This window comes from Centruroides sculpturatus, unplaced genomic scaffold (assembly GCF_000671375.1).
Source record: "Centruroides sculpturatus isolate CEXI.00-Female unplaced genomic scaffold, Cexi_2.0 scaffold2030, whole genome shotgun sequence".
Lineage (NCBI taxonomy): Eukaryota > Metazoa > Arthropoda > Arachnida > Scorpiones > Buthidae > Centruroides > Centruroides sculpturatus.
In genome coordinates, this window is record NW_019386125.1 from 41,392 (window position 1) to 68,480 (window position 27,089).

A 27,089-nucleotide genomic window follows, 5' to 3' on the forward strand; every position below is an offset into this window, starting at 1 on the left:
ATATTTTTAAGATTATATCGTATAAATTTCATATTTTTTAAGTTTCTGTAACAAAATATTATATATTTTTTTCATTTTAAAATATGTTTTTTATATAATAAATATATTATATATAGAAGTAAATTATGAAGGAGTAATCTAACACACTTTCTTGTAAGATTGAATTATTCAGCACGAATTAATTTATAAAATTATTTATATTAATTTCTCTAAATATTATACAGTTTTCTTCAAACCTTCCTCTTCGTCTTCATCTCTACATTCTCTCTTCATCTTCATCTTTACTCTCTCTCTTCGTCTATCTTTACCTTCTTCAAATCTTCCTCTTCGTCTTCATCTTTACCTTTTTCAAACCCTCCTCTTTATCTTCATCTTTACTTTCTCTCTTTGTCTTTATATTTACCTTCCTCACATCTCCTTCTTCGTCTATCTTTACCTTCTTCAAACCTTTGTCTTCATCTTCACCTTCTTCAAACTTTCCTCTTTGTCTTTATCTTCACCTTCTTATAACCTTCATCTCCATCTTCATTTTTAAAAAAGATACAAAAGAAGACGAAGAGGAAAGTCATCGTGTTGCGAATGATCTTTCTCTTAAATTCACGATAAACAAAAATAATAATTAAAAACAATATAAAACAAAATAATAAATAAAAAATATTTAAAAAATACAGCATAAATAANTTTTGTTGCAAATGAATCCAGGAGGTGGCGACAGGAGCACTCTCCTGAGGTTTCTTGTTCTGTTTTAATAACAATCTTTATAATTTCTTTAAAATTATGGTTTCTTCTAAGTGGTAAGCAGCTAAGTAAGCAAACCAATAGTATATTCGTTTAATAAAAAACGAAATATATTATTGGTTTGCTTACTTATTTTCTATTATTCGGGATAATTAGTGCACTAGTGTGGAGAGAAAACACGGATAATCGAGAGTTCGGTTTATACAGTACTTCGTTTCATATGTATACACCAAGCAATTAAGTAAGAAAACCAATGGTATTACTATTATTGGTTTATACACTTAGAAGCACCCAATGCTTATATTTTTATATATTTTTAATCATTACCGTTTAATTTTATTTCATTTTTATCTTCTTTAAAGTTTTCATACTTTATTTTAAGTAATTATTAAAGCGATAAAACTGTTTTATTACACGAATTAAATATAACCTCCAGAAATTTGCTTATGGATCCTCCATTAAATTAACTTTTAGTTTTCATTTTCAATGGTTTTATCTGATTTTACAGCATGTAAGTATAACAATTTTAAAACTAAACAGTTAAAAAAAATTGCCCACTTTTTCTCCCTTTAATTCGAAATTTTGTTGGCACTTGCTCCAATCAGTTACTAATTATAATGAATCAATTTACAATAAAGAAATTTTATAAACGATTTAAAATTTATATTCTAAATCCTTTAAAACATTAAAATACAGACAAACCTCGATATATCGTTCTCCCTTATAGCGCTACCTGCATATAACGCTAGAGTGTATCAAACAGAGAATGCTTAATCCTTTCGTTTTAAAACTTCGTATGTTTATTTATACCTCGTTGTCTTATATAATTCTTACTGTTTAAAGTTCCTCGGTTTAGTGCCACATTCGAATTTAGTGATAGTTTGAAGGCGCTATATCGAGGTTTTTCTAAGTTTAAATCTATTAACGTTTTGTATATCGTTTCTACAAGTAAGAAAATCATTATCAATGTCAAAATTTAAAAGAAGGTTTATATTTAAATTGATAATTGTTTAAAACAAGATAAAATTTTTCAAAATTTGAATTAATTACACCATTACTTTCTCAAAATTCTGAATTTTAATATATCTGTCATCGTAATAAAATATTATACTCTGCTATAAATAGACTTTTCGGTCTTTCACCCTTAGCTTAAAGTGTCGTTGTGAAGTACTCAAGTTTCTCTTATGAAAAGTTATAATATTATTAATAACAATCATAATAACTAGGGATGTAGCTCGCGATCTACTGGTTGAAAAATACTATTTGTATGCTTACATTATCTTGCTTTCCTATCTGTTATATATAACAGAGAGAGAGAGAGAGAGTATGGCGATCGGTCAAAACACCACCCCTGAATTTAAAAATTTTTGGATTCAGAGGACCTTAAAACGTCCAGAAATGCAAAAAAGCTGGGGAGTTTTTTTCTGTGTTTATGTTAGTACGTATGGGGGACACGATTTTGTTCACTTTCTTTGAAGCTTAATAAAGCCTGTGCCTTCTGTCAGGATTTCTGAAGTTTTGTAGGGAAGTTTGTGTATTAGGGGCATTGATTCTATTAAATTTTGGTGGTTAAAGGTTGAGAAGGTAAAGAGATGGACAGTGTCAAATGTCACTTGTTATTGGGTCGTAATTTTCAAAACCTGTAGACTTATAAATTCCCACTGGTGTTCGTCTTTTTTCTGTCTGTCCTTTCTTAATATCTATAATGAAGTTTAATAGATAAAAGTCGATATCAGGGGTGAAAAGGTTAGAGGCATGAGTGGCTGTATATGAATTTCCAGTTTGGACTAGAAGTCACGTTATTTTAATTCAAAATTTTTTCCTAAACACAGATAGGCAAGCCTTTATAGTTAACAGGGAAAGTATGATGTACAGGGGCAAGACAATACTAAAATTGAGGGCATTGTGACGATTTCACAATAAAACTCATCTCGAATTTAAGCTTTTTTTTTCCATTTTATACTAATTAATAAAAATAAAAACAGTTTTAAAAATAAAATTTGTAACAGATGGCGCTACACACAATTTTAACTCTGTTGCCTGAAAAGTTATACAACTCGTTGCTTGATTTTTCGTACGTTATTACATATATAAAAGTAAGAATATCTGCTACATAAATGCAAATCACGATCAAATTTCGTACACATATCATGTGTTGTAAGCTTTCTAGGAGATTAAAATTACCGATTACTTTTACTATCATACAATCTACAAAACAATAAACATTGCATAAATGAATGAAAATACATATAAAATGTTAAAAGCATATGAAATAATCTCCAAATGTAAGTAATTATAGAAAGTAAGCAAAATATTTTTTTATTTGTGAGGAAATAAAACATCGAAATATATATATATATATTTTTTTTTTTATTATAATTTTTAGAAAAGTTTGCAAACTTATCCAAGTCTTTCAGTTAGAATTGCTAGAAGAAGATTAATAATATTTTAGTGGTGTATACAGTCTTCTATTGCAGAAATGATTTATAAGGAAAGAATAAAGTAATACTACAGTTTTACGACCTTCTTTACTTTTCCTAACTCATACTCACACGTCAAAGTGACGTCAATAATAGGCAGTGAATTTCTCTGACGTACTATTTCTCTGCCCTTTTTAAGCAATTTGTTTAAATTATAAAAAGGCCGAACGAATAAACATGTGTACTAATTAAGAACAAGTTTATATCATCTTAAACCTACCACGTATTATACTTATCACCTAACATACACACTGTACCTACTTACATTACGATTTCTTACCATAACTGGCTCTTTATTTACCTACTTTATGCCTTTCTTATTCACCTACCTGCTACATACCTACCTTTATATCTTTCTTACTTACTTGTTTTCCTATCTAGCTTTAAACCTTTCTTACTCACAACCTGTTTACCTACCTACTTTATACCTTTCTTACCTATTTACTTACCTACCTACTTTATACCTTTCTTACCTATTTACTTACCTACCTACTTTATTTTTCAATGGTTTTATCTGATTTTACAGCATGTAAGTATAACAATTTTAAAACTAAACAGTTAAAAAAAATTGCCCACTTTTTCTCCCTTTAATTCGAAATTTTGTTGGCACTTGCTCCAATCAGTTACTAATTATAATGAATCAATTTACAATAAAGAAATTTTATAAACGATTTAAAATTTATATTCTGAATCCTTTAAAACATTAAAATACAGACAAACCTCGATATATCGTTCTCCCTTATAGCGCTACCTGCATATAACGCTAGAGTGTATCAAACAGAGAATGCTTAATCCTTTCGTTTTAAAACTTCGTATGTTTATTTATACCTCGTTGTCTTATATAATTCTTACTGTTTAAAGTTCCTCGGTTTAGTGCCACATTCGAATTTAGTGATAGTTTGAAGGCGCTATATCGAGGTTTTTCTAAGTTTAAATCTATTAACGTTTTGTATATCGTTTCTACAAGTAAGAAAATCATTATCAATGTCAAAATTTAAAAGAAGGTTTATATTTAAATTGATAATTGTTTAAAACAAGATAAAATTTTTCAAAATTTGAATTAATTACACCATTACTTTCTCAAAATTCTGAATTTTAATATATCTGTCATCGTAATAAAATATTATACTCTGCTATAAATAGACTTTTCGGTCTTTCACCCTTAGCTTAAAGTGTCGTTGTGAAGTACTCAAGTTTCTCTTATGAAAAGTTATAATATTATTAATAACAATCATAATAACTAGGGATGTAGCTCGCGATCTACTGGTTGAAAAATACTATTTGTATGCTTACATTATCTTGCTTTCCTATCTGTTATATATAACAGAGAGAGAGAGAGAGAGTATGGCGATCGGTCAAAACACCACCCCTGAATTTAAAAATTTTTGGATTCAGAGGACCTTAAAACGTCCAGAAATGCAAAAAAGCTGGGGAGTTTTTTTCTGTGTTTATGTTAGTACGTATGGGGGACACGATTTTGTTCACTTTCTTTGAAGCTTAATAAAGCCTGTGCCTTCTGTCAGGATTTCTGAAGTTTTGTAGGGAAGTTTGTGTATTAGGGGCATTGATTCTATTAAATTTTGGTGGTTAAAGGTTGAGAAGGTAAAGAGATGGACAGTGTCAAATGTCACTTGTTATTGGGTCGTAATTTTCAAAACCTGTAGACTTATAAATTCCCACTGGTGTTCGTCTTTTTTCTGTCTGTCCTTTCTTAATATCTATAATGAAGTTTAATAGATAAAAGTCGATATCAGGGGTGAAAAGGTTAGAGGCATGAGTGGCTGTATATGAATTTCCAGTTTAGACTAGTAGTCACGTTATTTTAATTCAAAATTTTCTCCTAAACACAGACAGGCATGCCTCTATAGTTAACAGGGAAAGTATGATGTACAGGGGCAAGACAATACTAAAATTGAGGGCATTGTGACGATTTCATAATAAAACTCATCTCGAATTTAAGCTTTTTTTTCCATTTTATACTAATTAATAAAAATAAAAACATTTTAAAAAATAAAATTTGTAACAGATGGCGCTACACACAATTTTAACTTTGTTGCCTGAAAAGTTATACAACTCGTTGCTTGATTTTTCCTACGTTATTATATATATAAAAGTAAGAATATCTGCTACATAAATGCAAATCACGATCAAATTTCGTACACATATCATGTGTTGTAAGCTTTCTAGGAGATTAAAATTACCGATTACTTTTACTATCATACAATCTACAAAACAATAAACATTGCATAAATGAATGAAAATACATATAAAATGTTAAAAGCATATGAAATAATCTCCAAATGTAAGTAATTATAGAAAGTAAGCAAAATATTTTTTTATTTGTGAGGAAATAAAACATCGAAATATATATATATATATATTTATTTATTATAATTTTTAGAAAAGTTTGCAAACTTATCCAAGTCTTTCAGTTAGAATTGCTAGAAGAAGATTAATAATATTTTAGTGGTGTATACAGTCTTCTATTGCAGAAATGATTTATAAGGAAAGAATAAAGTAATACTACAGTTTTACGACCTTCTTTACTTTTCCTAACTCATACTCACACGTCAAAGTGACGTCAATAATAGGCAGTGAATTTCTCTGACGTACTATTTCTCTGCCCTTTTTAAGCAATTTGTTTAAATTATAAAAAGGCCGAACGAATAAACATGTGTACTGATTAAGAACAAGTTTATATCATCTTAAACCTACCACGTATTATACTTATCACCTAACATACACACTGTACCTACTTACATTACGATTTCTTACCATAACTGGCTCTTTATTTACCTACTTTATGCCTTTCTTATTCACCTACCTGCTACATACCTACCTTTATATCTTTCTTACTTACTTGTTTTCCTATCTAGCTTTAAACCTTTCTTACTCACAACCTGTTTACCTACCTACTTTATACCTTTCTTACCTACTAACCTACCTACCTACTTTATATCTTTCTTACCTACTTACTTACCTACCTATTTTATACCTTTCTTACCTATCTACTTTATCATTTCTCATTAACCTACCTATTTTATCCTATCTAATCAACCTACTTTATGATCTTTCTTATCTATTACCTGCTAAACATTTATCTCTATACCTACTTACCTCATCTACCAAGCTTATACATTAAATATAAGAAACAAATTTAATTGTTCTTCGTAAACGAATGATTGATCTACTTTTAATTTTCGTATTTCTAACAAAAATCATTTTTCGATTCGTCATAAAACGATTTTATTATAAGAGAGAATGATATAAAAGGAAAGTTTTTGGGATAAAAGCAGTGATAAATATTTCTAGAAATCACAGTTTATCTGACGATCGCCTTTACAAAAATCATGATTGATCGTTTAATTCGCTGAAGGTTAGAGAAGGTCGATTCAACACAACAGATAAAATTTGCATAAGTGAAAATCTAGCTGATTTATTTAAAGAATTTATTCATTTAAATTGTATTTTCTCTATTTTATTAAATATTTAAGATAAGAAAATGTCTTAATATAGGCCTATATATTTTTTTAATAGAGCCTAAACTAAAGTATACCACGGTGAACTGAATTTTGGTCCACCCCGAAAATGTACAAATAGAAATTAATAATATAAATTTAAAGTTTTAAAAATACATATTTTTTAAATGAAAAGTTATTATAATTGATGACATTTTTTTTTTGTTTTTGTTTTAAAATATCAATACAATTGTTATTAAGTCTTTGAACGATCGTTATTATTAATATATATTTTAAACGTCAGCTACACCAATTATACATGACAGGAAAGATTATTCATTTCATTCATAATTGTTATAATTTTGCCTACTCTGCTTTTGTCATCACGTTAAATAATTATTTTTCTTTTCTCTTTAGAAACTATTCGAAAATTAAAAATAAAAATTGAAGCAACCATGCAAGATTTTATATAAGAATTCTTCAAAGAAAGGAATGAAAAGATCATAATTCTTTCGGAAAAAACTTTTTAAAAATAAAAATAATAATCTCAAGTTTCTCTTATGAAAAGTTATAATATTATTAATAACAATCATAATAACTAGGGATGTAGCTCGCGATCTACTGGTTGAAAAATACAATTTGTATACTTACATTATCTTACTTTCCTGTCTGTTATATATAACAGAGAGAGAGAGTATGGCGATCGGTCAAAAAATCACCCCCTGAATTTAAACATTTTTGGATTCACAGGACCTTAAAACGTTCAAAAATGCAAAAAAGCTGGGGAGTTTTTTCTGTGTTTATGTTAGTACGTATGGGGGACACGATTTTGTTCACCTTCTTTGAAGCTTAATAAAGCCTGTGCCTTCTGTCTGGATCTCTGAAGTTTTGTAGGGAAGTTTGTGTATTAGGGGCATTGATTCTATTAAATTTTGGTGGTTAAAGGTCGAGAGGGTAAAGAGATAGAGGGTGTCAAATGTCACTTGTTATTGGGTCGTAATTTTCAAAACCTGTAGACTTATAAATTCCCATTGGTGTTCGTCTTTTTTCTGTCTGTCCTTTCTTAATATCTATAATGAACTTTAATAGGCGAAAGTCGATATCAGGGGTGATTACAGGCATGAGTGGCTGTATATGAATTTCCAGTTTGGACTAGAAGTCACGTTATTTTAATTCAAAATTTTTTCCTAAACACAGATAGGCAAGCCTTTATAGTTAACAGGGAAAGTATGATGTACAGGGGCAAGACAATACTAAAATTGAGGGCATTGTGACGATTTCACAATAAAACTCATCTCGAATTTAAGCTTTTTTTTTCCATTTTATACTAATTAATAAAAATAAAAACAGTTTTAAAAATAAAATTTGTAACAGATGGCGCTACACACAATTTTAACTCTGTTGCCTGAAAAGTTATACAACTCGTTGCTTGATTTTTCCTACGTTATTATATATATAAAAGTAAGAATATCTGCTACATAAATGCAAATCACGATCAAATTTCGTACACATATCATGTGTTGTAAGCTTTCTAGGAGATTAAAATTACCGATTACTTTTACTATCATACAATCTACAAAACAATAAACATTGAATAAATGAATGAAAATACATATAAAATGTTAAAAGCATATGAAATAATCTCCAAATGTAAGTAATTATAGAAAGTAAGCAAAATATTTTTTTATTTGTGAGGAAATAAAACATCGAAATATATATATATATATATTTATTTATTATAATTTTTAGAAAAGTTTGCAAACTTATCCAAGTCTTTCAGTTAGAATTGCTAGAAGAAGATTAATAATATTTTAGTGGTGTATACAGTCTTCTATTGCAGAAATGATTTATAAGGAAAGAATAAAGTAATACTACAGTTTTACGACCTTCTTTACTTTTCCTAACTCATACTCACACGTCAAAGTGACGTCAATAATAGGCAGTGAATTTCTCTGACGTACTATTTCTCTGCCCTTTTTAAGCAATTTGTTTAAATTATAAAAAGGCCGAACGAATAAACATGTGTACTAATTAAGAACAAGTTTATATCATCTTAAACCTACCACGTATTATACTTATCACCTAACATACACACTGTACCTACTTACATTACGATTTCTTACCATAACTGGCTCCTTATCTACCTACTTTATGCCTTTCTTATTCACCTACCTGCTACATACCTACCTTTATATCTTTCTTACTTACTTGTTTTCCTATCTAGCTTTAAACCTTTCTTACTCACAACCTGTTTACCTACCTACTTTATACCTTTCTTACCTATTTACTTACCTACCTACTTTATACCTTTCTTACCTATTTACTTACCTACCTACTTTATACCTTTCTTACCTATTTACTTACCTACCTACTTTATACCTTTCTTACCTATTTACTTACCTACCTACTTTATACCTTTCTTACCTATTTACTTACCTACCTACTTTATACCTTTCTTACCTATTTACTTACCTACCTACTTTATACCTTTCTTACCTATTTACTTACCTACCTACTTTATACCTTTCTTACCTATTTACTTACCTACCTACTTTATACCTTTCTTACCTATTTACTTACCTACCTACTTTATACCTTTCTTACCTATTTACTTACCTACCTACTTTATACCTTTCTTACCTATTTACTTACCTACCTACTTTATACCTTTCTTACCTATTTACTTACCTACCTACTTTATACCTTTCTTACCTATTTACTTACCTACCTACTTTATACCTTTCTTACCTATTTACTTACCTACCTACTTTATACCTTTCTTACCTATTTACTTACCTACCTACTTTATACCTTTCTTACCTATTTACTTACCTACCTACTTTATACCTTTCTTACCTATTTACTTACCTACCTACTTTATACCTTTCTTACCTATTTACTTACCTACCTACTTTATACCTTTCTTACCTATTTACTTACCTACCTACTTTATACCTTTCTTACCTATTTACTTACCTACCTACTTTATACCTTTCTTACCTATTTACTTACCTACCTACTTTATACCTTTCTTACCTATTTACTTACCTACCTACTTTATACCTTTCTTACCTATTTACTTACCTACCTACTTTATACCTTTCTTACCTATTTACTTACCTACCTACTTTATACCTTTCTTACCTATTTACTTACCTACCTACTTTATACCTTTCTTACCTATTTACTTACCTACCTACTTTATACCTTTCTTACCTATTTACTTACCTACCTACTTTATACCTTTCTTACCTATTTACTTACCTACCTACTTTATACCTTTCTTACCTATTTACTTACCTACCTACTTTATACCTTTCTTACCTATTTACTTACCTACCTACTTTATACCTTTCTTACCTATTTACTTACCTACCTACTTTATACCTTTCTTNTTTATATTAATTTCTCTAAATATTATACAGTTTTCTTCAAACCTTCCTCTTCGTCTTCATCTCTACATTCTCTCTTCATCTTCATCTTTACTCTCTCTCTTCGTCTATCTTTACCTTCTTCAAATCTTCCTCTTCGTCTTCATCTTTACCTTTTTCAAACCCTCCTCTTTATCTTCATCTTTACTTTCTCTCTTTGTCTTTATATTTACCTTCCTCACATCTCCTTCTTCGTCTATCTTTACCTTCTTCAAACCTTTGTCTTCATCTTCACCTTCTTCAAACTTTCCTCTTTGTCTTTATCTTCACCTTCTTATAACCTTCATCTCCATCTTCATTTTTAAAAAAGATACAAAAGAAGACGAAGAGGAAAGTCATCGTGTTGCGAATGATCTTTCTCTTAAATTCACGATAAACAAAAATAATAATTAAAAACAATATAAAACAAAATAATAAATAAAAAATATTTAAAAAATACAGCATAAATAAATAAATAATAAAAAATAAAGTACAAAATAAAATATAAAACAATAAATAATAGCAGAATTATTTAATAAGATCCATAAAAACTTGTAATTAAAATCAAGTACAGTGAAACATGTATAAATCGGATTCGTACGGTACCATATATTTCCGGTTCGGCAAGTTTCCGTTTTATTAAGGTTCCGTTTTGAACAGGTTTTACTGTATATATATTATTAAGTTTAATTTAAGATTTATCTGATTTATTTAATTTAGTAACATCTGCTAACAGTGCAGTACACGATATAAAAACGTCCTTCTACATATAAAAAAAATAATAAAATTATATAAAAATATAAAGAAATACAAGTGTTTATACTTAAGAACATAAATTATGCATAATACTCTAATATAATTTAATTTATCCATGAAAAAATCCTCGACTTCTACGCTGTCAGGAAGCTTGAAAAAAAGGAAAGAGGGGAGGAAAAGTGAAATTCTATAACTTATATTTTATATAATATTTAAGGTATATATTTATATTGTTTTCAGATACTTTCCAATATTTTCCCGACCATAGATGACTTCTAAATGTTTTTATAACATTTTTTCTATTTATATTCTTTGCGTTTTTGAGCATCAATTTTATTCCGGACGAAAAGACTAAAATAAAGTTTTCAGCACGAAAAAATTCCATATGAATAAAAAAACAAATCAATAGTAAAAATTTATAACATACACTTACATGCAATATAAAAATTTTTATAGAAAAGTATAGTTATTTTTCATTTCTATATAAGTAACTTACGTTAAGTTTCAATTAATTTTTAAACTGTTACTTTTTATTTATTATTTTTTTCGTGTGTTATACATAACAGAGGAAAAGTACGACAATCAGTCGAAAAATGACCTTTCTTCCCTAAGATTTCTCCACTTTTGGACTTAGGACGTCCTTGAAATGTGCAGAAATGAACAAATATGGAAGGTTTCTGTACGTATGAATGCTAGTGAGTATGTTTTGTCCACGCAATTTAAAGCATAATAACTTCCATACCTTTTGTCGAAAATTTCTGAAATCTGGCAGGGTGGTTTACTTATTAGTAGAATTAATGCTGTTAAATTTTGGAGGTTAAAGGTCAAGTGGATGAGGAGAGAGAGAGAGAGAGAGAGAGTCGTGTGCTGTATCTCGGGTTGGGTCAAACTTAATCAAGATTTTACTCGTTATTATCATTTAAAATTTCTTTATAAAAGTCATATTTACACTCAAAATTAACCTTTCTGTCAGTTTATAATAATTAATAATATAAAAAGTTGTTTTTAACGAAATCTTACAATAGATGGCATTAAATACAGTTTTAAAACTATTGCCGGAAAAGTTACTCAACTCGTTGCTGGATATTTTGATTAAAAGGTTATTTGTGTATGTTGAAAGCTATGTTTTCAATTAAGAAATAAATAATATATATTGTGAGAAATAAAGTTTATTATTATATACATTATTTCTTATATATTCTACTCATCGCAATTCCTTTCTTGTTGTACACTGTGTGAGGGGTGGGAATATTCTATATTCTTTTAAAGTTTTCTTTGCCGCTGTATAAAATAAGATGTATAGGACGAATATTCTGAATATTTCAGAACTCATGCTTATATAACACAATAAAAATATTTTTATTTCTGTTCAATACAATTTTAAAATTTAATGTAAAAAAATGCCACGTTCTCTTCAACTAAATTTATCTCCTTACAGTATTATAATGCATGAAAACATGCTAAATATAAAAGCCATTTTGCAATTTTGGGCTGCAATTTTCGAAAATAGAAGACATAAATTCCCACTACTGTCCATCTGTTTGTCTGCCTGATCTTTCCTAATCTCGAGAAAGAGGTTTGATAGATGTAAATTAATAACAGGTGTAGAAAGCTTAGGGGAAGTGGATCCCAATTAAGTATATATATTTTTGCCAGTTTACAGCGGAAGTTACGTTTTTTTAATAAAAATTTTCCCCTAAATGGTGTTATATAGACAACAGCATGACTTACTTGTTATCAGGAAAAGTATGATTTACAGGGGTAAGACACTTAAAATTGAGAGCATTGTGACGAAACATTTCAGCCTTCTGACTACGTTATAGTTAAATACTTACAAAATATTGTATTTTATTTTAATATTTTTGCTTTATTAACTAATAAAATGGCATAATTATATATAATATATATGTATACATATATTTGTATGTTTTTTCCATGTTTACTTTTCATTAAAAAGTAGATTTACTTAGCATTTTTTTTGAGCATTAATAATTCAAAAAATGTAAATATTTCCTCGCATTCTGTAAATACTAAATGTTATTTTTAGTAGAAAATGGATAAAAGAAAATTTAAAATGTTATAACAAACAGTAAACAGCAATATAAATGTAAAACTCCTAGTTGTTTGAACTGTTTTCAATGTAATACTTTAACCGTTATTCCCAGAAAGAATTGGCATTTGTACGGTTATTACTAGAAGTAACTGAAAATCCAGCAGTTATTACTAACAGAAATGGATTAGTAACGGTGATTCTAGAATGAACTGACGCAATAGGACAATTATTTCTTGAAGGAACTAGAATAATAACAGTTATTACTTGTAGAAATGGATTAGTATCGTCGATTCTGGAAGGAGGTAACGTAGTAAAGACATTTTTTGTTTCTAGAAGAAACTTAAAATAAAATAAATTATTCCAGTATTAATTGTAGGGGTAACCTTAAAGATTCCTTATTAAATAAATTGATATACTAACAGACATTTATAGAAATAACTGGTCGGATTAAATTGATTGGATAAAGCAATGTAACAAATGGGCGATGTGCCAAAGAGATGCCATACGAGATGACTTTCTATAGGAATTTGTGTCCTATTTAGATGGTTGTATGGAAATTAGGTCCTACTTAGATGTTTTTATGGAAATCGTCACTCTAATTATGTTTTTTTTTTCAATAATCTGGGCCTTATTTAGGTGTTTCTATGAGAATCATGGCCCTATTTAGGTGTCATTAACTGACCATTGTCTAGATAAAACTGTAATTGAAGTTATACATAAGAATTGCACTAGTAATAGTTACTTTCAGACAGATTTGAAAACAATAGCGTAACCGAGGAGTTCTCCCCCAGTAATGTTACCACATCTTCATCCACATTGCTACAGGCTGGTGGTTGCATTAACTATGGTACAGGGATAAATACACATACGCACGTTTTAATTCATCCTCCCTAATATTAAATTCTGGTTACGCTACTAACTGAAGTAGTAACATTTCCTAAAAGAAATGTTAAACTTAATTTAATTGTTTACTTTGATATCGTCACAATGCTAGCTTTCAACTTTTCGTCACAATGCTCTCAATTTTAGTTGTGTCGTGCCCCTGTAAATCATACTTTTCCTGTTAGCAATAGAGTCGTGCCGGTCATCTCTAACTCCTTTTAGCCAATATATAGTCAAACCTGTAAAGAACGACCACTGACAGGAAGATAAAAAAATGGCTGCCATTTAGAGGTGGCCTTTATTAAAGGTTTGACTGTATATTTTTTATATTTCATAAATATATATTTGATTTTTTATAATTTATTATATTCCAGTTATATAAANGAAGAGGGAGAGAGGATGGAGAAACATAGACATTATTCACAGGTATAGATGCCAAGAAAACATTGAGAAGTGAAGTAAATATTATTATTATTTTTATTATTTTAAAATTATATTTATTATTTGTTTTAATTAATGTAAAATATGCACTAAAATGTATATTAAATCTGGAAACGTTTTAAAGATTTATGAGGTTAAAGTTCGAATTTCTAAGCTGGAAGGGGGTGAAGGTTTTAAGTTAGAAGGGTTTAAAGTTAAAAGTTTTAAGTTAAAAGCGCTGTCTATTTTGTAAATGTTATGTAACTATTTCTTATAAAAGTAAACAAATCTATCAATGTAACGCAGTTTCAGCTACAAAACCAATCCTATAGCCGGAAATGAGTTACACGCGAAGAAAGATAGTATAGAGATGAAGGAAATAACATCCAACCACGACGAAAACTTCAAGATTTTCTTTACAGATCTCTTAACGGAAATTATATCTTTTAGTGTGTGGAATTCAACAAGCGTACTAAATAACCTGTACATAGCTAAGAAGTATAAGAAATATATTTTTCTTATATAAAATACACCCTACTTTATCTATAATTCATAAGAGAAAACACCTAAAAAAAATTCTATTTAATTAAAAATTAGACGTGTGTATGTGTGTATACAGGAGAGCAATTCAGTTTTTAATCAGAAATTTAAAAAAATTAATATAGAAAATATTTGATGAGCAAAACAATGGACTTTTCAAGTAGTAAAAAGTTGAAAACTTAATTTTTTTTCTTTTTTAATGTATGAAAAATCATTTCGTGGAGTTTGTTCGGCGTATCTGAAAGATCGAACATCATCTTGCAGACACACAAGGGCGTATCCAGTTGAAATCATGTAAGTTCTATCTTCACTTATGAACTATAAAATTGATTAAAATACTAAAATGTCACTTTAGCCACATTTAAATTTATATTATATATTATTACTTATAAATCTAATTGCTTTGATGATCATTTAAATTATATACTAGTAATCATATGATTAAACTATCAATTCCTCTAAACTAAACGTGTATGTAGCTTGAACGAATGTGATCAATTTTAATCATATATTAATATATATATATATAGTAGGTTACTGTAGTATACAAGTTCAGATAATTAAAATCTTACTAGAGGTATTTAAGCTTAATAATTACGGATACGGATATTTATAATAATCTAATATTAAATTTTAATGATTGCTGATATTGATCTACATCTATTTAGAAAGTGTAAGTATCAAAAGAATATATTTTACTGTAAGTTACGTATAAAAGTTTTAAAGTAGATGTTACTATAAATCTCTTAAAAAAATCTCTCTCTCTGGTATAATAAAAAAATAATCTTATACCAGAAATAAACCGTATAAAATATAAACAACTGTCAAGAAACTTCATCTAAATTAATATTATTTTATAGTAAAAGAAACTTGTCTAAAACTTACCCTGTATAAAACGGAAGATGTTGTATATAAAATTATACTAAAAGATGAAAACCTGTCTAATGAGAAAACGGAAGAGATTTTTATATATAGAATACGTAACAGAACCTGTGTAAAGCGGAATTTTTGGCATAAAACCTGGTAAGTTATAATTAATAAATATTTAATGGTGGGATGAAGTTTATACATAGATACACGTCTTTCAACCTGTTTTTGAAGCGTAAAACACTATCGAGCAGTTAAAAAAAACCGAAGCACAAACCTCTATAAAGCGGAAAATGCAAAAATTGAAAATGTCCGTTTCCGTCGTAAACAGGTTTTTACTGTAGTAACGATTTTCTTTGAAGAGNAATAATCTGGGCCTTATTTAGGTGTTTCTATGAGAATCATGGCCCTATTTAGGTGTCATTAACTGACCATTGTCTAGATAAAACTGTAATTGAAGTTATACATAAGAATTGCACTAGTAATAGTTACTTTCAGACAGATTTGAAAACAATAGCGTAACCGAGGAGTTCTCCCCCAGTAATGTTACCACATCTTCATCCACATTGCTACAGGCTGGTGGTTGCATTAACTATGGTACAGGGATAAATACACATACGCACGTTTTAATTCATCCTCCCTAATATTAAATTCTGGTTACGCTACTAACTGAAGTAGTAACATTTCCTAAAAGAAATGTTAAACTTAATTTAATTGTTTACTTTGATATCGTCACAATGCTAGCTTTCAACTTTTCGTCACAATGCTCTCAATTTTAGTTGTGTCGTGCCCCTGTAAATCATACTTTTCCTGTTAGCAATAGAGTCGTGCCGGTCATCTCTAACTCCTTTTAGCCAATATATAGTCAAACCTGTAAAGAACGACCACCGACAGGAAGATAAAAAAATGGCTGCCATTTAGAGGTGGCCTTTATTAAAGGTTTGACTGTATATTTTTTATATTTCATAAATATAAACATGTATAAATCGGATTCGTACGGTACCATATATTTCCGGTTCGGCAAGTTTCCGTTTTATTAAGGTTCCGTTTTGAACAGGTTTTACTTAATAATTACGGATACGGATATTTATAATAATCTAATATTAAATTTTAATGATTGCTGATATTGATCTACATCTATTTAGAAAGTGTAAGTATCAAAAGAATATATTTTACTGTAAGTTACGTATAAAAGTTTTAAAGTAGATGTTACTATAAATCTCTTAAAAAAATCTCTCTCTCTGGTATAATAAAAAAATAATCTTATACCAGAAATAAACCGTATAAAATATAAACAACTGTCAAGAAACTTCATCTAAATTAATATTATTTTATAGTAAAAGAAACTTGTCTAAAACTTACCCTGTATAAAACGGAAGATGTTGTATATAAAATTATACTAAAAGATGAAAACCTGTCTAATGAGAAAACGGAAGAGATTTTTATATATAGAATACGTAACAGAACCTGTGTAAAGCGGAATTTTTGGCATAAAACCTGGTAAGTTATAATTAATAAATATTTAATGGTGGGATGAAGTTTATACATAGATATACAGTCTTTCAACCCGTTTTTGAAGCGTAAAAAGCTATCGAGAAGTTAAAAAAACCGAAGCATAAACCTCTATAAAGCAGAAAATGCAAAAATTGAAAATGTCCGTTTCCGTCGTAAACAGGTTTTTACTGTAGTAACGATTTTCTTTGAAGAGGAAACGTTTTCTAGACTAAATCTTATTAAGAAACTTAGCTCAATTTGCATAAGTAACTAAAGTTAAGTAGATAATAAAACTTATTTAGAATAAAACATGATTAAACAAAGAATCAACGAATAAATTTTAAAATGTAAAAAGTACATAAAATTCCTCAGCAAAACTTAATTATTCTATTGCTTTTGTATCTGCATAATAATAAAATTAGCTAAAGAGGAAAAAATGTAAATTTTTACAACTCTTTTTTTTCTCTCCCTGATTTTTCCCTCTTATTTTAGTTGCAAATATATAAATTTTCTTTGATAAATCAAGATTTAAGATGGAGATTAAACAGTAAAGAATCTTCGACAGCTTCTCATCTTTGTATATTGAGAGGAGGAAGAGGGAGAGAGGATGGAGAAACATAGACATTATTCACAGGTATAGATGCCAAGAAAACATTGAGAAGTGAAGTAAATATTATTATTATTTTTATATCTATACAATGCTTGAATGTTATAAATATTTATTATTTTTCTTACAGAAATATTTATAGTTTATTTTTCTAAAGGTTCGTATCATTATAAATTTATAAAGGAAATTTTATCCCAGTATAGACAGAACTTAATTACTGCACTGTGAATAAAATATTTAGGAACTTTGTATTAAAGGGGATTTTCTTTCATCAATTTTTATTTTTTTTAAATGTTTAATTTTCTTTAATTTGCATGATTATGAGCGCAATTATATGTAATCAAGCTATATAATTGTGCAAAGAAATTCCTTCTTCTCTGACTCTCTCTCTACCTTGTTAATTATACTTGTTTTTAACCTTTTGTTGATTTTAAGAAAGAAAAGAATAGAAAATTTTCAGAAAGAAATTGCAATGGCTTCTTCTTTTTCTTCTTCTTTTTATACATTTTACAAAATTTATATGGTGAAATTTTCGTTTTTTTTCCGTCTTAATAAATAATATTTTAACTGGGTTTCTTACAAGTTTCATTCGCGATATTCAGGATTAAATTCTATATTGTAAAATATATATATATATATATATTTTTAAAATTATATCGTATTTTTGTAAGAATTATAATTAGTTAATTATTTTGTTAAATTTTTTCCAATAGATAGCACTACATGTAAAAACGGCAATCCAATGTAGGCAGAAATTAATTGATGTATAGAAATCCAATCAATAATTTGGGGTGGAATGTATGACATTAAGTAAGTTGGAAGTATTTGAATGTTTCATAGCAATTGGTCGAATGGCCTAGGCATGCAAAGCAAGCAAGCAAACAAACATCCTCATTTGTGTGTATAGATGAACAAAAGGCTTGGACAGCTCTATCTGCTGCTGACAAGATTTGAATCTCAATTACAACATCAGATTTTACATTTTTAATGTGTTTAATGGCCAACTGTAACTGATCCTTTGTGATATTTTTCATTTGCAATGTGATATTGTCTTTCAAGGCAGCCAAATTTGTAATATGTCCTTGATAAACCACACTTTACTATTACTCACTTCCTGGGTATTACTATGTAAATTCTCTGTAGACAGATACCCTACGTTCTGTAAATTTGGAAGCTGTACTGGTTGTTTGAATGCCCAAGGAAAATTTAATTTTTTTTCCATTCAATCTTCTTTGGAGTTTAAATAAAGGCATTTAAACATTCAGTATAGCTTCCAGTTTTATATAACTTGTATTAATATATGTCTAGTGAGAATTTATCTTTTGTTGCTTGCAGTATAAAAGTGCTATAGTGATTGTCAAGTAGGATTAACAGAAAGTCAAAGACAAAGCAATTTTTTAATAATCTTTCAATTCATTTTTAAAACAACAAAGATTTGCTTGAAGTTAAAATTTTTGAAATTAAACAATTTGTTTGTTTTCACTATAACTTGATAAATAGTCCAAAATCATTTAAAAGGATAAGAAATTATTAAATTCCTCAAAAGTTTTGGACATTTCAATTATTTCATTAAAAATCTGTATTTTTGACAAATTAAGATTAAATTGGATTATATTTCTGTACTGTAGTTCTGTTGCAGTTTACCTGGTCATTTAAATTTAATTAGATGCATTTGTATAGATAATAATAAAATTTGTTTTTGTTTTTAAATACTAAAATTTATAGAATAACTATTTATTTAATAGAAACATTATTGCTCATTTTTTGGAATTTTAACATTTGTTTTTTATTTTATTAAACAGAAGAAATGCCTGCTCATTTAGAAGGTTCTACAAAATTTGGTGACAATATTGAAGATGAATGGTTTATTGTATTTCTTCTAATGCAGTTAACTAAAGAAGATGAACATTTAGTTGTGAAGTAATTAGTGCTTTATTTATTAATTATTTTTTTTATTTTCATGAGACTCTCTTTAAAATGAATGTGATACTTTAAGAATGTATATTACAAAGTTATAAAAATAAAAATTTGAGAAAAGTTTAATAAATGATTTGAAACAAAATATTCATGAACCAAGTTCATATAACAAGAAATAAATTAAATTTTAAACTTTTAGAAGTTTTTTTTTTTAAATATTTGTCAGTAATTAAAGGCAAATTGGAAATCATTATCAAAGGAGTATAATTAGAATGCACATAGCCAAATATAATATATGAATATGAGTAAAAAAAAATAATAGTGTTAAAGACACTTCTTTAGAACTTTGGAAACAGGAAATAAAAGTTTTGCTTAGAAGTTGAATCTGGAGTAATGAGACTACCCAAAATAAGGATTTGGTTGGTGAAGATAAGAAAACATAGTAACCAATGGCTATGTAACAAGTATAAATTTTAACTTTATATTTAATCCTTTGAACTGCTTATCTGATTCTGAACTCAGCTATGAAAATTATTTGAATATATTATTTGAGTTATTTTAAACATCGTTTAAGTCAGAATAATGTAAAATTATTGGTCTTGCTGAATAACTTTTACAGAAAATATTGTGTTAAATATAAAAATATCAGTCTCTATATTTAAAACAGAAGTTAGGTCTGATCAGAAAGTATCTGTTAAACTAAAAAACAAAAATTTGCTAGTGTAAAGACTAAATTGCTTTCATAATAATTTTTTTTTTCTCATTTCATACTCTGTTATTTCATGTTATACTTTATTACAGTTTTAAATTTTGTAATTACAAAAAACTGAATTTCTTTAAGCTTCTTAGCTAGTCTAGTTTTGTTATCCTTATTTATTCTGGAAATGGTTTACCTTTCACTTTGATACAAGTGGAAAGTTTCTAGAGACACTTGTCTATCATGGAAAGAATGGTGGGCAGTGGAAAATTTAATGCAGATTTCTTCAGAACTATAATCAGGAAGTTAATGTCACTATACATTCTAGAACATATATCAGACATCAGTTTCTTCCATAATTCATTATCAAGGGATTGAAGTGTGGGGTTGATGAGGACCATTCCTATGGAGATAACTGCACTTCTTCTCTGAACCATATCTGAATACTCTAGGCTTTGTGAACATGTGCTGAATCTTGCTGATAGATGCTTTACCCATCAGATACCCAGCAATTACCATTAGCTTTAGGTCAAATTTTATCCTGATAGTTTTTGCAGTCAACTACCTCTTGCATTTGTCCACTTCTTCCATCCTTCTTGAAAAGACACAGTTCACTAAACATGACCTTTCTGAGTCTGAGTTAGATATGATAGATGTTCTTCACCAGAAATGTCTGTAGTCCTTTTAACTAGACTTGTGCTGTTTTGCAAACTCACTTATTAGATAACATTGAAGTATTTCTTGTTAGAAATGACCATTTTTGGAAGTTTTGGTTCCAAGCAACTGCTTGCATTTTTTTTAGAACTTTGATAAGATAATACCTGTACTCCATTTGATAAGCCTTATCCAAAGTCTTTGCACATGGTTCTGTAAAGTCTGGATATACTTGTCTTCAGTTATCTATCCATGGCTTTTTGGTTCCTCTAGAGAATTTGTCAGATTTGAGTTGTGACCCATTTCATAAATTCTGCNATTATTAGAATTTATAATTAATTAATTTTTTTAAAGAAAAATTTATTTAAATAATAAAATTTAAAAATACTAAAATGGCGCTTTGTTTTTAAAATGTCTAACGCTATAAGCGTCATCTGGCGAGCAAGTTTGTAACTAATATGTAAAAATGTTTCTTTTTCTCTAGAAAGGATGTTTATATTTAGAAACACGAAAACGATATTCTACATGTTTATATCTCTATATTTTGTCAAAGTAAGAATACTTTTAATGATATTATTAATATTTTAAGTGGTTAAATTTGTTTTTATCATAATTGAATAATACAAATCTCTATATTTAGAGCCTGCAACCGCACACTGATAAGATCACAAAGTCAGAACGTGAATATCAGGAACAGAAAAATAAATTAATTGAAGAGATTTTATTACAACAAATTGAATTATATTGGGAATGCCGACAAATTGCTAATCAGTTTAATAATAATGGTAATTAATTTTTTCTAATATTTTTTATGATTTTCATGATAAAAAAAACATGAATTGCTTCATACTTGATGTGTTCAAAATGTACGTATCAACCGAGAATTACTCAGAAACTTTTCTTCCTACTGTTTGGGTATTGTAGTGGACTGGTGTTAGATATACGCACGTGTCCAAAAGTACCGGTGACGTTTGTACGTGAAGAGACAGAACTGTAAATGAATGCGGACAAATGTAACAAGAACACTTGGAGTATTTTAAATATTAAAGCAATTAAAGTAAATATTTACTGCGAAAGATACATACAAGCAGTGGCATTACTGACAGTTCTGTAGCTCATGTTTGTGGGCTTTGCGCCACCACGAACAGCAATGCCACTGCTTGTATAGTAGCACGAAGCTCCACAACACATTGCTGAGAGGTGCTGCACTGGCATGTTTGTAGGCTTTCATGTTTCATGTTTGTGGGCTTTGTGCCACCAATTACAGCAATGCCGCTGATTGTATGATGGCACGAAGCTCCACAACATATTGCAGAGAGGTGCTGCATTGGCATGTTTGTATGCTTTGTGCCATTAATCACAGCAATGCCGCTAATTGTATGGTGGCACGAAGCTCCACAACATATTGTAGAGAGGTGCTGCACCTCATGTTTGTGGGCTTTGTGTCACCGCAAGAAATGGTGCAAAGTAAGTAGTGGAGATCACAGACTTTTGAACACAACGAGTTTGAATTATTTAATCTTTTATCCACTTCTGAACCAATAGAGAATAAAAAATAAGTAGATATATGAGTAAAAAACTAAAAAAAGTGAGAGAATGTAGTTCTAAATCATTTTTATTTATTTATAGAGATATTCTGTCCTGCCATTTTTGATGGCTGGATTTGTTGGAATGTAACCAAAGCTGGACATCAAGCATCTATGCCATGCCCTTCTCTAGGTCAACACAAACGTTCAACAGGTTTTTATCACTTTAAAAATAGTCATTATAAATAAATTAATTTAAAATTAGTGAAGTTAAATACGAGCAAAATATTTACGTTAATAGATTCTTCTTAATTGATGATGAATGTTAAAACTATATTTCTATTAATGGCTATGTGAAATCAAGACTTTTTAAATTTATTTTATATATTTTTACATTTATTTGACACGTTTTTGAAGCTAAATATCATAAGTTTTTATAAGAAATTATATTTTCTAATAAAAAAACACAAAGATTTATACGTAATGACGTATATTAATTAAGATTATAGCGTGTAGAAACTATATTAATCGAATTAATGACGTTTCATTCATATATCATGTAGACTATCCATTGATATTATTAGAGATTTTTCTTTTCTACAACGTGTAATAACCATTATTTTTTAGTTAAATGATTAAAATATAATAAACCAAGAAATTGTTCGTCTCAGGAACTGCATTGAAGAATTGTTTATGGAACGGGCAATGGGAAACTAATTACAAAGAAGAAGAAATTGCAAATTATGATTCCTGCTCGTTTGACCTTAATGAGGTTAGATAAAGGATACAAAAAAATAATTTAAGATCTTTATCAACTGAAGAGCAATTCAATATACTAAATTAGGATTAAGGAATTTATTTATCTTTAGTATTTAGGGATACAAAAAAGATTAAAAGAATTAATTGAAAACTTTTCCAACTTGGATAAACCTCCTCGAGATAATTCAAAGTTATCAACCGCCTACGAACAGTGTATAAAAAGATTAGTGTCGACAAGTAAAACTTTTACAGGTAATTAACTTATCCTGTGTGAACTTAGTTAAGATTATTTATATTTTTTAGTGATTTATATACATTATTTTCTTGCGGAATTATTTATTTTTAGGTGAATATTGCACGGGGACATTTGATGGATGGAGCTGTTGGAACGACACACCTGCTGGTGATATAGCATATTCTACATGCCCCGATTTTATACTTGGTTTTTTACCTGATAGTGAGTAAGATCGATTTATATAATGTTTAATTTAAAACCTATTCGTCAATGGATGATAAATTTCAAAAAAAAAGAGAGAAAAAAAAAAGAACAAACTTCTTCTCAAGCAAGCTGTCAGTTTAATAGAAAATTCAATTTGAAGATAGACCAGTGACGTAAAAAAAAAAAACGACATTTATATTCTTTCCTGCAAGAAATCTTAGCATAGAGTATTTGTCTTTCTGTGGAAATTTGTCCTTTGGTGGCAAACACTTAATGAAATTACCTGAAGTAGATGCTTTGCTATTTTCTCCCTTAACTTAGTTCAGTTTTTTCTTCTTTATAACAATATTTGTTAGAAGAAAAAAAATTATATATATATANTTTAAAATATTTTAACGAGTATTTCTTACAAATTTTATTTTTTTTAAAGGATTTATGTAAAATAATGTTTGCTAATATTAAAAAATTCCTTTTAATATTTGTAACTACGATAAAAGTATTTGTATCTTAGCAACTGTAATTTAAGAAAAATGCACTTAAAAGTAAGGTTATCGACGTTAAAACTACATAATATAACCTTATAAATTGTTTGTTCGAGTACTTAAAGCAAACAATATAACATTTAATTGTTCAATTGTGCCCCTGCTGCGGTTGTTATAGTGTGACGTATGGAATTATTCAGCATAATTTACCATAATATATACTTTATATCTAGTACATTGTTGGTATCTTACTGTCTGAATTTTTCATCCAAAGTCGTGAAGAAGCAATCGTGATGAGAAAACAAACGAGTGAAAGCCATTACGATACAGCAAATGTTACTGAAAACCATCTGTTTAGCAGTTAGATGAATGGTTAGTACAAGAGAAACCAGTGTTCTAAACCAGTTAATATACAACTGTAAATGATCAGTACAGTAATTAATATTCCATAAAACTGTCAATGTTTAGTGTAGTAATTTGCATGTTTAATGACGTTTAAAGTATTATTATTACTTTTATTTTTTAATTTAAAAATACAAGTTTTGTATATATAACACGTAAAATTTTTGGCATTTTTCAGGCGATTTTGTTTAGGAAAAACTACTTTACTCGTAAATTTAAGCTTTCATACAGCCTTTTATATAGAAGGTAGTGTAATCTTGTAGTTAATATACCTTTACAAAGTATTTTTACGATGGAAGACCCAAAAAATATTAATTTTTAATACAAATTTTTTGGATATTTCTGCAGCAGTTTTTACAGGGACCCCCTTTGATTTAGAAGAGTGTAAGTAAAATACAACGATTTTAATTTTATTTAATAGATTATATATTACAAATATTACACTAAAGTATGCCTTTTATATTAAATAGGAAACAGGCAACACTGTAAAGTAATAATCCTTCGTTACAGGACGTGAGGCGCTTCTATAAAGAATCTTTAGCATTACACGAGTATTAAAGATTACTGTAGTGTACTTTTCTTTTTAAACTTTTCCCTTTATTGAATTGAGTGAGAAACATATAAGCCTACTAAATTATTTAAAAATTACTTTATTTTAAAGGTAACCCCCTTCCTTGTTTCTCGACTTTAACTTTACATAAATAATTCATTTACAGTAGATAAGATAATGTTGTTTTGGATGCTGGACTTTTCTCTGGTATTAAAAAAAATCGTTTATTCTCGATTTGTTCCCTGTATAGAAAAGAAAAATGTCAATTCTTCTCCCTCACTTTCCTGTATAAAGAGATCGATATGTTTCATTTATGTACTTAATTTTATATGAAAGTTACTTAATGAGTACAGCTCTTTGCGCTTTGTATAAAACAGTAAAGGTGTGTGTATAGGGAGCTGCTGATGTGTTTTCGGAGTGCCACTTCCAGATTTTCTCTGTAAGTAAGCTTTAATGTTTCGAATGCTTTTCGGAAAAGTGTTATTTCTATCATAGCGTGGGATTTATTTTATTGTTGTATTATAAAAATGGCTCCCCTTGTCATTTCTTCCATTTGCTTACCCATCTTAGATCCCATAAATTACGCTCTTTTGCCTTTAAAATCTCTGGTTATCTTTATACTTAGTGACATTTTTACATATATATATATTTTAATGGAACGGTTGTGTGTCTGTGTGTTGAACTTTCAAAAATTCTTCCAGAAATTTTTTACTATAGACCCAATCTATACAACGTTGATGTAAATTTCCTGTATACGCTACTGAATATTTGATCAGGCATTGAAATATTCTTTTTATAATGTATTTATATTTTGAGTGATGACTCTTATAACATTCTTTTGTACGGAAGTTTGTTGGATTATATAAAGTAATTTACATATATTTATAAAGTTCTGAATAAATTAATAACGTTTATATAAGTTTATATAATTAACATTAAATCAACGTTGTTTTAAGTTAAGGATAGGAAAATTAAATTTAAATACCTTACTTTTATGGTACAGTAACACGTAACACAAGTAAAATTGTACTTCTCCTGATAAATAATTTAATTCGGTTTCGGTAGCAATACACGGAATTCCTTAGAATTAAACGATATTTTTCCAACAAAATAATATTCTCGGCTTAGTAGAATAGATAAATTTATTCTAAACATGCCATACGTTGCGTGAATGTCAGCTGTAGAAAATGGAAACATATTCACAATTAGAGAAAGTAATAAAAGGCATCAAAGACTTTACATAAAAGAAAAAGACTNGGCTGCCATTTAGAGGTGGCCTTTATTAAAGGTTTGACACATAACAGAGGAAAAGTACGACAATCAGTCGAAAAATGACCTTTCTTCCCTAAGATTTCTCCACTTTTGGACTTAGGAGGTCCTTGAAATGTGCAGAAATGAACAAATATGGAAGGTTTCTGTACGTATGAATGCTAGTGAGTATGTTTTGTCCACGCAATTTAAAGCATAATAACTTCCATACCTTTTGTCGAAAATTTCTGAAATCTGGCAGGGTGGTTTACTTATTAGTAGAATTAATGCTGTTAAATTTTGGAGGTTAAAGGTCAAGTGGATGAGGAGAGAGAGAGAGAGAGAGAGAGAGAGAGTCGTGTGCTGTATCTCGGGTTGGGTCAAACTTAATCAAGATTTTACTCGTTATTATCATTTAAAATTTCTTTATAAAAGTCATATTTACACTCAAAATTAACCTTTCTGTCAGTTTATAATAATTAATAATATAAAAAGTTGTTTTTAACGAAATCTTACAATAGATGGCATTAAATACAGTTTTAAAACTATTGCCGGAAAAGTTACTCAACTCGTTGCTGGATATTTTGATTAAAAGGTTATTTGTGTATGTTGAAAGCTATGTTTTCAATTAAGAAATAAATAATATATATTGTGAGAAATAAAGTTTATTATTATATACATTATTTCTTATATATTCTACTCATCGCAAT

At 28.6% G+C, this 27,089-nt stretch overlaps 1 protein-coding gene and 1 long non-coding RNA gene across 5 annotated transcripts in view; both read left to right on the forward strand.

Annotated features, from left to right (window-relative positions):
* LOC111613725 (calcitonin gene-related peptide type 1 receptor-like) overlaps positions 1 to 23,889 on the forward strand; it is a 38,598-nt gene extending 14,709 nt beyond the window's left edge. Inside the window, exons 1-8 of one of the 4 annotated variants that reach the window (XM_023355064.1) lie at positions 16,962 to 17,104; positions 17,591 to 17,732; positions 21,458 to 21,525; positions 21,614 to 21,758; positions 22,603 to 22,713; positions 23,171 to 23,271; positions 23,369 to 23,510; positions 23,605 to 23,889. In XM_023355064.1, the coding sequence (XP_023210832.1) occupies positions 21,463 to 21,525; positions 21,614 to 21,758; positions 22,603 to 22,713; positions 23,171 to 23,271; positions 23,369 to 23,510; positions 23,605 to 23,723 (681 nt within the window). In that variant the 5' untranslated portion in view covers positions 16,962 to 17,104; positions 17,591 to 17,732; positions 21,458 to 21,462 and the 3' untranslated portion in view covers positions 23,724 to 23,889. Of the gene's footprint in view, positions 1 to 14,179; positions 14,236 to 15,001; positions 15,032 to 16,961; positions 17,105 to 17,590; positions 17,733 to 21,457; positions 21,526 to 21,613; positions 21,759 to 22,602; positions 22,714 to 23,170; positions 23,272 to 23,368; positions 23,511 to 23,604 lie in introns of those variants that run through there. The other 3 variants (XM_023355065.1, XM_023355063.1, XM_023355066.1) reach the window with 3 other exon arrangements.
* Positions 23,890 to 24,805: 916 nt separating this feature from the next.
* On the forward strand, positions 24,806 to 25,391 carry LOC111613727. The gene is made up of 3 exons (XR_002754816.1): positions 24,806 to 24,827; positions 24,930 to 24,965; positions 25,052 to 25,391. It is a non-coding gene; the product is annotated as an uncharacterized LOC111613727 (long non-coding RNA).
* The last annotated feature ends 1,698 nt before the right edge of the window (positions 25,392 to 27,089 follow it).